We start from the raw sequence: 13449 nt of genomic DNA, 5'->3' as shown, positions 1-13449 counted from the left end.
ACCAGGAAATTTTGTCCTTCAGGTGCACCTTCTTTTACTAAGGAGTGGCTTCTGTTTGGCCAGTGTACCATAGAGGTGAGTGACCGTCAAGTTCTTGGTCACCTCCCTGATGCAGGCCCTTCTCCACAATTGGTCAGATTAGGTGTCCAACCAGCTCTAGGAATAGTCCTGGTGGTTTTGAACTTCTTCCACTTACAGAGGCCATGGCTCAGGCCTTCAAAGCAGCAGAAATGTTTCTGTAACCATCCCCAGATTTGTGCCTTGAGACAATCCTGTCTTGGAGATCTACAGACAATTCCTTTTGATAAGGCTGTAACATAAAAAATGTGGAAAAAGTGGTGCGCTGTGAATACTTATTGGATGCAATGTATATAACACTGTACTTCTCTTATAATTTATCACTCTCCTCTAGTAAAGAAATGAATCCAACTATACAGATACATGTAGTAACCTTACAACACACTCCTACAAAAGCAGCAGGGTCAAATTTGACAAGGGAACTAGTCCATTGCTCCTGTTGTTAGTTTCAGGTACTACATTATGATGATATACTTTTAGCATTATAATGTATATAGTTTGAATGAATCTGAATATATTACAATTCCTACAAAAGAGACTGCTGAAAGTAAATATATGAACATTGACCATTTGGAATTTAACCCTTAACCTCAGACATCATGGGGGGCTTGCATTCCACTCAAATAGTCTCTGAGCAGTGGCATCTCGTCTAGTGACGTATTAAGAATCCATAAATTTGCTGCAGGGAACCCATCGGACTCTATACTAGGAAAGGTGTGATCATTAGTGCAGGACGTGTGGCTCTGCAGGGGAGATGGATGCTGTTTAGGTGCTGAAGCAAGGTGTTGCCAGAAGCGACAGCGGGTGGCCAGGTCAACGGGTCCTTTTCCACCGCATGACTCCGGGGTTCTGTCATTGGACGGCTTCCTGGTGGCGCAGCATGTAATTACATCTTTCCTTAGGAGACAGCAGGGACTTCTTCACAGTAATGAGCCTCATTGATGTGTGCATGCAATTAGATGGAGAAGGAAAACTTTTTTTAAACCAGCTTTTTTCAAGTTCCTATTAAGATTTTGGTGGGGTAGAGCAGTGTGCTACACAGACACCATCTAAGACAAAAGGTCATTCATAAAGTTAAAATGCACAGTGTATTAAATATGAGGCAATGTATCTAAACATTGTCTGAACTTTAAAAAATGTAAAGATCATTCGCAAATGTCTGCGGCGAAACAGATTTTGACATTTAGAAAGGAACCCAGTAATCACAGTCCTTCGAGCTTCCAAAAATCATTTGGAAGGGTGAAGCGCCAGAAGCCACAGAGTGCATCCATCAAACTAGAGGTTTCAAATTTTGTCTTGTCTCTTATGTTGGAGAGTCCTTGATGCTTTGGGATCTCCTCCCTTATTTACTTGGCATTTGTGTCAGATGGCAGTAAAGGTTTTGCTAATGGCTTATGAAGAAGGCAAATAGTTTGTGTCCCAATGAATTTTAAGGAAAGAATGTTAAGGAAAGCAACATAATGCTAGGTTGTTGCCATAAAACACATGAAATGAGAATAAATACAAAACCAACGAAGCAGCAAAGAAACAGTGTCAATTAATTCAGTACTTGTGTTGCTTGTGTTTTCACGTCATGCAAATCAAACCAGTAGAAAACCAGACAGGGCTGTCATTTTGTTTTAATTGATTGACAAAATAATACCAAGTAAATCTTTTTTATTATTTTCTTGATACAACAGTCTGAATTTTTAGTGACCAGTACTTTGGATCTGGAAATCAAGTTGATCACAGATCATTGTTTCAAACGTCGGCCACGACAGCCATTATACTGCAGCAACACAACATTGCAGAGGAATTTTCACATATTTCATGAAATGCTATAATACATAACATCTAATACAAGGTTATAAACATATTACCATCATCATCTTGGGGCTTGCTGGCAATATTCAACAGCCCATAAAACAAATATCAACTCATGATTTAATTATGGCAAAGGATTTTCAAAATTCAGGCTGGGTACCACAAAAACATGACCTGAATGTGGGGAAATTTGCTACTACTGTCATAAGGTTTCTTTTTATTTTCTAAAAATAAATAACCAGAGTGGCAGACACAGTGATAACTACAACTTCACAGTATTCCCTTATTAGCCCAGTGTTTCCCAAATCTGTTCCTAGAGGCCAAATATCCAGAAAGTTTTCACAGCCACTAAATTAGGGTCAAATGTTTCAGCCTCACAATCAATGTGACTGATCATTGATAATTATGGGTTGGAATACAAACTTTGTGGTAGGTGGTTCTCCAGGACCAGGTTTGAGCTATAACTTCCAAAAGCTGAGGTGAAGATTTCACGGTCAAAACAAAATTTTCATCCTTAAATTAGAAGTAGCAGGAACTGAAAGCAGATTTGGGAATAAAATATGTGGAAGTGAAGACTGCATATATCATTAATAATACACTGCCAATATGAAATGTTGAGATGATTACATTTTAAAAAGCAACACAGAGATCTATAGATTAATTAATACCTCATGATGACATTTGCTGAGTTTGTGAACAGGCACTTAATCCAGAAATTGTATGGGGGTGAACGTAAAATGAGGCAGAGAAATTGAAAAACATCACTGCCAGCGTAAAAAAAAATAAAAAAAACTTCACACATCATCTGTCATAATGGACGTCCTTTATACAAATGGTGAGAACATAACACGATGTTTGCACAACATGCAAACCGACTTAGAATCTGACCACCCCGATGACCAAACCCATAGCCCCGCCCTGCCAACACACACCCTTTTTCCCTGTAACTACACATCAGGCACTTAATGAGGTTCCCACAGACTCTGCACTCTTGTCAGTGCTGCACTGAGTCCTGGCCACGGCTTTGGCAGTCGTTACGGAGCTGCTGTCCGGGCGTCCCCCTTTTGCCAGTGGTGGCGCTGTTGAAAGGGAGTGTGCTCTTCTTGCTCCACCAGGCTGCGGGTGGAGCGGTGAACGCCTGGCGACCGCAGCTCCACAGCACCATTTGTGTCCACCACCGGGTCGTCTGGTTCCACTGGCCGTGGAGCCGGATAGTTTGGCTGGTAGTACTCAGAAGGGTAACCCTCGTATCCGTAGGGGCTGTCCTCCTCTTCCATATCGGGGCTATAGGGCTGGTAGGCACTGGGGGGCATTTGGACTGTGGGAACACCCCGGTCAGTTTGGGCATCATCACCATCGTCACCCTCTAACCACCACCAACCAAGCATGTTTGTGAGTTTTTGGGTTAGGGTGACGGGACGACAAGGAGGAGCAGAGAACATAAAAGACAGAATTACTGAGGGCCCTGAACCCGACAGTAGAGAGAGGGAAGGACGTCTACAAAAAAACTAGCTACTAATTACAAAGTGATCTACACTAAACTCATATTAATATATAAAGTCTTAAAATGTCTTAGCACGAGAAAATGGCAGTGAAAACACAATACCCTAGTGGTCAAGGTGAGCAATCTTAAAGAGAGTAAAGCATGGGTGACATTTATGTCATGAACAAGCAGACTATTTTCTAGAGCATGCAGCAAAACGTTCTGCTTCATGCCACTGCATTCATTTTAAAATGTCCACCATTGGAGCAACTCTCTTTAAATACGATGACAACTTGGCGTAACTTATCTGTGTTGAGGTCATGGATGTCAGTGAATGTCAGTGTGCCTCAGACTTTTTGTGAGCCGTCAGCGACCAGGTTCAACAGGGTGTAGCATGGGGGTGTCGGGGAGAGGGCAGGAAGCGCATCCAGCCTACTCTCCTGCATGCATGCACTGACACTGTATGATCTGTGTGTGTCTGAGGCGACTCCTGCTCAGTATTCATTCACATATTGCTGTTGGCCTTCGGAGAAAAGCGAGAGGGGTAAAGAGACACACACACACACACACACACACAGAATACCAGGTGTCAGACAGACAGCCAAGGTGATATCATCACTGTGGTGAGCTCACACTCACAGTACGTGATGAATACCAGAGACCTGATGCTGTTTATCTTCACCGTCAGAATAGAAAGTCAGGTGATGATAGACAGCACTTTAAAGGCTGGCCGTGGGCGTCATGCCATCATGCACTAATGTTTTAACCACAGTCACTGCATACAATCTTTAAGGACTATTAATGTAAATTTTAAATAGCAGAATATCCATTTTCAGTTTTTTTTGCTGATTTACATTAATTTGGCAATTTGGTGATTTTAATTAAAGCAATTTACAAACAACGACTTATATTCATGTTTTGGACAATTGGACACATATAACACTGCAATCCTAACCCTGCATGAACTTGTATGTTGTCTAGTTTCAGATAAGATAATTAAACTAGAAATAATATATTTACTGTAACTAACACATAAACCCACATGAAAACCATGTGTTATGATAAATACAAGCACATAATCATAAAGGTAATTATACTAAATGAAAGAACTATAGCTTGGAGTAATTTAGTGATGAATAGAAAAAAACTAAAAAGAATATAGCAACCATGCTATAGAGGAATACAGTGAATGTGGTGTTTAACATAATGAAGTAGATATTAAGGATGCTCAGGATCATTAACTGTTGATGCTCACTCTATATTATATTATGCAAGTTACATTCGACATTTCTGCACACGATGCACAACAAAACAGGTTTGCTACAATACAGCCACCACCACATTTTCCAAGGAGTGCGAAAACAATAAATTACTGCACTTTCACATGTGGACGTGGTCCCAGATGAGGGAGTAGCTCAGTGTTTCCAGATTGGGGCAGTTGTGTTTGGTATTTTGAGACAAATTTCTAGGTTTTGAGGAACTCAGTTCTCATTTGATTATGTTAAGTAATAGTGGCAATTAAATAACCAGATTGAGCAATATTGTTTTAGTGCATTTTTGGGGGCTGAAACTATCAGGTCTCTGGCAAAATTGCTTGCTCTCCTTTGAGCATTGATGGGTTCAAGATTACATCATCCAGAATGAGGAAGTAGCGTACATCAGAGCTATAATTATGTAAATCCTGAAAAAGCCTCGAAACTTCCACAAGCAAAGGGTAAGTAATGTTGTCTTTTAATAAATTAAAAAGTGGTTATTACTTTTTAACTTCTTTTCTGCAGCACTGTTAAGAGCGAGAGATTTTATGGGTGGAAATGGATCAGCCCCCAAAAAAAACCCTGATCGGAGCATCCCTGCTAGATATCTAAGGCAGTCACGGTCAGGCCCAGAGAATCCAATCAAAACTTCATTCCACAACACTGACAGCAGACATAAACTCCTCTTATCAAAGCATGAGAAGTTTTAACAGTGCTTTTACTGTCAGCATGCGGGTTTGCAGTTTTAATTGACACTTTTAGGGTGAGCAGTACAAACCAAAACAAAAGAGACTACAAAGTCTGCTATACTGGTAGGGCGAACAAGGAAACAAGTTTCTCTGTCTGAGAAATGTCTTTCATTGACTATGTTTTGCATATCAAACGATGCAAAACATAGGCAAAGCTTTTGAAGACTGTGCCACATATTTAACACTCTGTGGTAGGTATTCTGTACTGAATGTGAGAAGGACTGAAAGAAATGGGAGAGAAAGGGGTTACCTCCAACGTTGTAGCCCACACAGGAGTTCTGATCACAGTAGCCGGGTGGACCAGCTGGTCCTACAGTTCCTGGAATGCCAGGCCGGCCTGGTGTGCCAGGGTTGCCTGGGCGACCAGATGGACCCTGGCTGCCTGTGCGGCCTTCACCTGGGGGTCCTTGGAAGGGGAAACATATAGGTCAAATCCATTGATGTTCAAGACAAATGAATAAGTCAACTGATAAACTTAAGGTCAAAATTCCACAGTACAAACTGGGTAAGTAAAGAAAAAGGAACATGTAGAAATTGTTATCTACTGGAATTACTCTAAAAGCATAGTTTATAAGTCTGTTAAATAGCATCCAGTTTTATCCATCTCCTGATCTTTATAATAAATATTAGTTTTTTTTATTAATAAAAACATGTATTTAATTTACATATTTAATACCAGACAGACCAGGTATTGTTATTATTAAATGCTAAATATTAAATGTCATCCAAGTAATTGGGAAAACTAGTGGCATACAATTTCTTTAATTTTGTGAACAGAATTGTGAACAGAATAAAAAAAAAAATACAATAATCAGTAATATCATAATTGTTATGAAATACAAATTTATTTTCAATTCCTCACATAACTAAAGGCACTTCTTTTTTAAACTTATTCTTTTTACCTATTAACATTCAAGAGAATCAATGAATCAACATGAGGTCTTTGGCCATACCTGGAGGCCCTGTCGGACCTCTGGGGCCCTGGACACCAACACCTTGGCTCCCCTTTTCTCCTTTCTCACCAGGTGGACCTGGGCAGAAAAACAAAGTACAGACATAATCGTAAAGAATGGGGTAATATCAGTGCGGCCTGATGTGAAACAGTCTGCTTCACCAGTATAATTATTTTATTCTTTAGAAGTATTCTGTTTTTGGAAACAAACATTTATTTTTACTACACACGTTCTTTAGAAGTTTGTTTTATAAAGTAAAAAAGGTTGAGCTGAATAAGTCTGATTATCAGTCAAATCACAACAATTTTCAGGTTCATTTAGTTTCAGTACACTGGGTGAGAGTTTAAATAATGTGATTAATTGGTTTTTGTAATTGCTTATTTTCATAATTACTCTTTTTGCTTAGTTGTTTCCTATAATAAGCACTTTGACCTTTAGCATATGAAAACTGTTCTGCAAAGAAAATCACAATTTAAAGAAGCTTTTCATATTTTAATGTCACTTTAGGGGCAGTGGTTAAAGAAGCGGTAATCAGAAGGTTGCCGGTTCGAATACTTTTCCACTGAGGTGCCACTGAGCAAACCACCGTCCCCACACACTGCTCCCTGGCGCCTGTCATGGCTGCCCACTGCTCACCAAGGGTGATGGTTAAAAGCAGAGGACACATTTCGTTGTGTCACCATGTTCTGTGCTGCAGTGCATCACAATAACAATCACTTCACTTTCACTTTTTTTTCACTTCACTTGATGGTCAGTGAAATCAGATTTTGGAGTTTTGGATGTGTACCTCTGCCTCCAGGTTGTCCATTTTCTCCATTGCTTCCTGGGAACCCAGGTCTGCCTGGAGGCCCCTGCTCTCCTTGAGAACCTTGAGGTCCTTGTCTACCAGGCTCTCCGGGTGGTCCAGGAACAGTGCGAATAGACACAGGTTGGCTTGGAACATGCTCAAGAATGGAGTTGTAGCGTGCCATGTGACCTGACCATTCACAGGAGAACAGTGCTGTCAAAATGTACTACAGGGATACTTCAATGTTTGAGAAAAGTATTGTAAAAATATGTGGGCAAACACACTAGCTCTAATGATGCTAAAGTATGCATACTTTGTATAAGTTGTTCACAGACTTGTCGAGCAATAGCTTGAACTGAAGATGATGATTGCATGTCACCCTGGAAAAGATAACAACAGCATAGAGATTGTTTTCATCCTGAAATGTACTTTACACAGACAGATGAAACTATCGGCAAACAGATCATGCAAAAGTAATTTCAGCGCCACCTAGGATCAAGTTCTGAACCTTTATGAAAAACTGTGTACTAATACCACTAAACATCTTCAGGAAATGCATGATAAGAATTCAATTGTACTTTACTTTGTACTTATGTGTTTATAAGAATCCTACTGTACATGAGAGGACAACACAGAGAGGTTTCGTAATGAAAAACACTGCCTCTTACCCGTTCACCCTTTTCTCCTTTTGTTCCAGCAGGACCCTGCAGTAAAAGTAAGAAAGTAAAATAATTGGACACTGAAAGGATTTACACAGTCTGTGACAATGACCCATTGATTGGTCACACAGATTTTAGGAACAGATGGTTTTTTCGACAAAGGAGGCATCTCTCTGAAATAGATGCTGGCTATTCTCTCAGGTGTTAGTGTGACAGGTTGATACCAAACTCTCGGTGGGTGGAATACATTTACTCTGGCATGAGATGAACAGCTGGGCCAGAGATGTACAGCCTTTTCTACAATTTAAATTTTTTTTGTTGCTGGAACAAAGGGATAAATCAAAGAAACATTTGTAAATGTGTTTATACACACACTGTACATTTTAAAATATTAATTGTTGTGTAAAAATGACAGTTTTTGTAATGCAAATAATAATAATAATCATCACAATAAATAATTGATAAGCTTTTCCCACCTTAAATGTAACCTGCAGATTTCAATTGAAAACAATAAAATCTTTCCAAGAAATCTCTTTTACAATCTTTAATTTATATTTTACAATTCGGACTTGGCAATATTTGCTCAATGTTCCTTGCAAAAGCATTTCAAATCTGTCCAATTACAATGGTCTGGGCTCTGGCTGGTCCATTAAAAAAATGGTCTTGTAGTGAAGCCATTATTTTGTTATTTTGAAGAAAAGCTACCCACAAAGCATGACGCAGTAGTAGCCTAGTGGGTAAAGGAAGCAGACTCATTATTGTCCCCACACACTGCTCCCTGGGCACCTTTAATGGCTGCCCACTGCTCAGATGGGTTAAAAGCTGAGGATGCATTTCATTGAGTGCACCGTGTGCTGTGCTGCACTATGACAATCACTTCACTTTCAAATACCGTCAATACCGTCACCAAAGTACTGGTATTGTGACCACCTTGGTCTAATCAGATTTCCCACATGTTTTGTAAATCTTAGGCTTCGGTCCTGCAGCCCTACCCAATAGTCCAGATATATGGAGAATTTAGGAGACTATTGTCACATGTAGCACACAACCAGTATTTGCCAGAAATTCCTGCAGCTGTAGTGTTGCTGTAGCTCTCTAGGCAGCCTCCCTGACCAGAATTAGTCTTATCTTTTAATACATTTTGGGGGGACATCTCCACTTTTTGATGATAAATGATGAATGTCTTCACTGTGTTCTATGGTATATCCAATGCTCTGTAAATATTTTGTACCCTTCTACTGTATTTTTGAGTTGATTCCCCTTTATTCCCCATTTTTGGGGACAATTTTAGTTAGTCAGTTACTCTTTAATTGATGATGGCTTAAGGCTGCAATTAAATCAAAAGGTGATGCAAAAAAGTATCAGGGTGTGCAGACTTATACAACTAGCTTATCTTATTTAATTTATCAATTTTTTTTGTAGGGATTTAAACTTTATAATACAAAAAATAACATGCACACAATGTTACATACATTTCATTTTTAACTATAATGTGTTCAGGTAATCTCTGAAAAAACTTAATTTATTTTAGGTATCCTATCATCTTCTTTGATACTGGTATGTAATGTATTCCCATAAATGATATGTTGAAATATAAACTCACAGGTGGTCCTTGCTCTCCAGTGGGTCCAGGTGGCCCAACCTGCCCAGGAGCCCCAGGTGCTCCTGGTCCACCCTGATAGAGAGATCAGTAAATGTAAAACTGCGGAAAATCTCTTTTCATTGCTTTTTTGACATCTACACAAACACGTACAATCGTTCCAGTTGGACCTTGCCGTCCTTGAGGTCCATCTTTGCCAGGTAGTCCCTAAAGGAGAAGACCATGTTATGGACCAAATATGTAATTTTGTTGGTTTAAATCCACTACATTATCAAGTCGCTTGTTTTAAAACCTTTAAATATTACCCTTTCTCCTGGTGGCCCTTCCCGTCCTGGAGCCCCCGGCAATCCACGGCCACCCTGTCAAAATGAAAGGGCAGTGTATTGTGCAAAAATATTATTGCTTTTGCCAAATGCTGTTTAACAGTTTTAATTGTTTAAAATGTTTCTGATCTGTTATTGTGGCAAAGTTGTTTTTTTAGAATTAGAATTGTGCAATAACTTTCCATTTGATTAATTTATTTGATTTATCCACGAAAACAGCCTGTGGCATAGGCAAAAAAGGCAAATGCTAAAGGCACCATCCATCCAGGAGGCGCCACAAAGTCAGAAAAAAATCGAAACACTCTGCTACTCTTAAAACTAGTTGGTATTAATGTGTCTTGAAAAGAACAAGCCCACATGAATTAACCTGCTTAGCAAAGCCTATTAAGTACAGTCGTGGCCAAAAGATTTGAGAATGACACAAATACTGGTTTTCATAGTTTGCTGATTCCTCATTTTCAGATCTTTTTTTCAGTTGTTTCTGTGGTGTTTTCATTTGCTTTTATTGACAATTACATCAAGTTTATGCAAAGAGTCAATATTTGCAGTGTTGGCCATTTTTTTCCCAAGATCTCTGCAATTCGCCCTGGCATGCTGTCAATCAACGTCTGGGCCAAATCCTGACTGATGGCAACCCATTCCTTCATAATCAGTGCTTGGAGTTTGTCAAAACTTCTGGGTTTGTCCACCGTCTCTTGAGGATTGACCACAAGTTCTCCATTGGATTAAGCTCCATTAAAGAGTTTCCTGGCCATGGACCCAAAATTTAAATGTTTTGCTCCCCGAACCAGTTGGTCTTATGGCACAGTGCTCCATCATGCTGGAAAAGGCATTGTTCTTCACCAAACTGTTCTTAGATGGTTGGGAGAAGGTGCTGTCGGAGGATGTTTTGGTACCATTCTTTGTTCATGGCTGTGTTCTTAGGCCAATTTGTGAGCCCACTCCCTTGGATGAGAAACAGCCCCACACATGAATGGTCTCAGGATGCTTTACTGTCATGACCCAAATTGGCTTCATCAGAGAAAATGACTTTACACCAGTCCTCAGCAGTCCAATCACTGTACTTTTTGCAGAATATTAGTCTGTCTTTGATGTTTGTTTTTTTTTGCTGCCCTTCTTGACACCAGGCCATCATTCATAAGTCTTTTCCTCACTGTGTGTGCAGATGCACTCACACCTGCCTGCTGCCATTCCTGAGCAGGCTCTGCACTGGTGGCACCCTGATCCCGCAGCTGAATCATCTGTAAGTCCTGGCACTTGCTGGATGTTCTTGGGCACCCTGAAGCCTTCTTCACAACACTTGAACCTCTCTCCTTAATTTTTGATGATCCAATGAATGGTTTATTATGTGCAATCTTAGTAGCAGCAATATTTTTGCCTGTAAAGCCCCAATGATGTACAGTCTGCTATTCTAGCTGACCGAATGATCTCCAGCCTTGTGGTCCTCAACACTCTCACTTGTGTAAACGAGAGGATCACTGAAATGATCTCACCAGGGCTGAAATGCAGTGGAAACAGTTTTTTGGGATTATGTTCATGCTCTTGGCAAAGAGGGATTTTGCAATTCATCTGGTGATTTCTTCATAACATTATGAAGTATATGCAAACTGACATAATAAGAATTAAAGCAGCAAACTTTGTGAAAACCAGTATTTGCAACCACTCAAAAATTGCCTAGGGCTTCAAATTTGTTTGTAAGCAGGCCTGCTTTTCTGGATTTTTCAGCATTATGTGTACACGATTTGTGCTGTACAACAGGGGTTCTCAATCCTGTTCCTGGAGGTACCCCTGAAAATGTTATCACTCAGGTCCATCTGTGCTTTTAACCACATTCAGCATTAGATTGTTTAATTCTAATCCTAATTAAGCAAGGATTGGAAGCAAAATGTTCTCCAAGCATTCATGAAAAGAATGAATATGAGTTCCAAAAGTACACACATGCTATCAATGACTAATCATCCATTCTAAAAGCAGCTCACACCCAAAGGCTGTTGCAAGAGACTAAATTCAAGATTAGAACATTCAAATCTCTCTCTCCTGACATACACTGACAGTGCTTGCAGATCCCATTCATAATTTATGGATAACTAGTGTTAGCAATGACTCAGATTGTTGGACAGTACCTAAGTAGTGTCTGTCAGGATCTGGTCCGAAATGGGGGTTACTCCGGTCCGGGTCAGGATCAGGATCCGGACCGGAGTTTCATTGTTGTCCTGTGTAATGTTCCCTAATCGTTTTCACCTGTGTTAATTGTATAAAGCTGCCCTGTTCGTTTCTGTCCGCTGTCAGGTCTTTAACGTTATGTTCCGTGTTCACCAGTGTCTTCGTCTCGGATGTCGCCCCTGTCTTGTGATTCACCATTAAACCCCTGTTCCGTGATGTCAGGTGAAAGCGTCCTTCATTCCTCTTCTCCTCGTCACTCCTCGTCCTCCTCTACGTTCACCCGCCGCGTCATGCCCGCATGGACGTGACAGTGTCAGGACAGGGTGTGGTAAGGTCTGCACTCTCATATCATATTGTAATGCTCAGAGAGACAGACAGGGAAATGTACCTTACCAATTATAGAACCACACATCAGTGGGACCGAGATGAGTCATTATTTGACCATAGGTGAATGTTAATAAGGAGTCTGGACATGGCAGAGTAGACTTATGGATATTTTTACAATAAGTGGCATTGTCTCAAAAGATTTAAACCCAGCCAGACTGGTTATCAAGTTAGAACCAAAGGAGGAAAAAGACGGAAATTTGCGCCACAATAAACATATTAAACACATTTGTTAACTTTCTCTCTGCATGCAATATTAGTTCAGGTTCCACAATATATAATTTCGTAAGTATGAATAATCACAGCACAATTTGGCTAGAATTGCTAAAATGAATAAGGCATGTATTAAAAGTACCTGTTGTCCTTGTGGGCCAGCATCCCCTTTCTGACCTCTTTCACCAGGTCCACCCTTATAAACAGAAATTTCAGAAAAGTAAACCACCCAAAACCAAATACCACTTGTTTTTTTTTTTTACCCAAACACTCATTTGTTGTTCTACTTCACATCACATAACAAAGCTCTCAATGCTCTCAAGCTTTCAAGCTTATCTGGCTTTTATAAGGACATTGACATCTACTTTTTACATTTACAGCAATTATCAGACGCCCTTATCCAGAGCGACTTACAATCAGTAGTTACAGGGACAGTCCCCCTGGAGCAACTTAGGGTTAAGTGTCTTGCTCAGGGACACAATGGTAGTAAGTGGGATTTGAACCTTCTGGTTCATAGGCGAGTGTGTTACTCACTAGGCTACTTTCAACCCAGTGACTGGTTGATAAAAGACAACTAGGCCTACCTACATTTTAACAACAGCTGCTAATTTAAATAGGGCAGATGTCTATTTAACCTATGGACATAATATATGAATGTCAGATTACCATATTAATTGAAATTCAAAACAGGCACAGGAATAGGAAATGGATTTACTGAAAAAAAAAACAGCAGGAGCAAAACAATGATTGAAAAAATGTTGTTTCCGCATACTTTACTATGCATTTAAACATTTCTCAAATGAAACACTCACATCATCAAACAAATTTAAACACAAGTAAACTCAAAATATGTACTTTTTCAAATTCAAGTGTAGGATCTTTATAATTAAGGGAGAAAATCCAAACACTGTGTGACATACTGATTGCTACCCACACCCATAACTGGTTGGGTGACCCTTATTAGGAACAACTGCAATCAAGGGTTTGCAATGAGTCTTTGG

General features: G+C 39.9%; 1 protein-coding gene across 4 annotated transcripts in view; it reads right to left on the bottom strand.

Annotated features, from left to right (window-relative positions):
• Positions 1 to 1679: 1679 nt before the first annotated feature.
• LOC114774224 (collagen alpha-1(XIV) chain-like) overlaps positions 1680 to 13449 on the bottom strand; it is a 49175-nt gene continuing 37405 nt past the window's right edge. For 2 of the 4 annotated variants that reach the window (XM_028966137.1, XM_028966141.1), the window contains 10 exons: positions 12591 to 12644; positions 9671 to 9724; positions 9519 to 9572; positions 9369 to 9440; positions 7775 to 7810; positions 7420 to 7486; positions 7107 to 7295; positions 6320 to 6397; positions 5617 to 5772; positions 1680 to 3247 (listed from right to left, as the gene is read on the bottom strand). In XM_028966137.1, the coding sequence (XP_028821970.1) occupies positions 2916 to 3247; positions 5617 to 5772; positions 6320 to 6397; positions 7107 to 7295; positions 7420 to 7486; positions 7775 to 7810; positions 9369 to 9440; positions 9519 to 9572; positions 9671 to 9724; positions 12591 to 12644 (1092 nt within the window). In that variant the 3' untranslated portion in view covers positions 1680 to 2915. Of the gene's footprint in view, positions 3888 to 5616; positions 5773 to 6319; positions 6398 to 7106; positions 7296 to 7419; positions 7487 to 7774; positions 7811 to 9368; positions 9441 to 9518; positions 9573 to 9670; positions 9725 to 12590; positions 12645 to 13449 lie in introns of all 4 variants that reach the window. The other 2 variants (XM_028966139.1, XM_028966140.1) reach the window with 2 other exon arrangements.

The sequence above is a fragment of the Denticeps clupeoides genome, unplaced genomic scaffold, assembly GCF_900700375.1.
Source record: "Denticeps clupeoides unplaced genomic scaffold, fDenClu1.1, whole genome shotgun sequence".
Lineage (NCBI taxonomy): Eukaryota > Metazoa > Chordata > Actinopteri > Clupeiformes > Denticipitidae > Denticeps > Denticeps clupeoides.
Note: the sequence above shows the minus strand (reverse complement) of the source record. Positions and strands in the feature narration are given on the sequence as shown.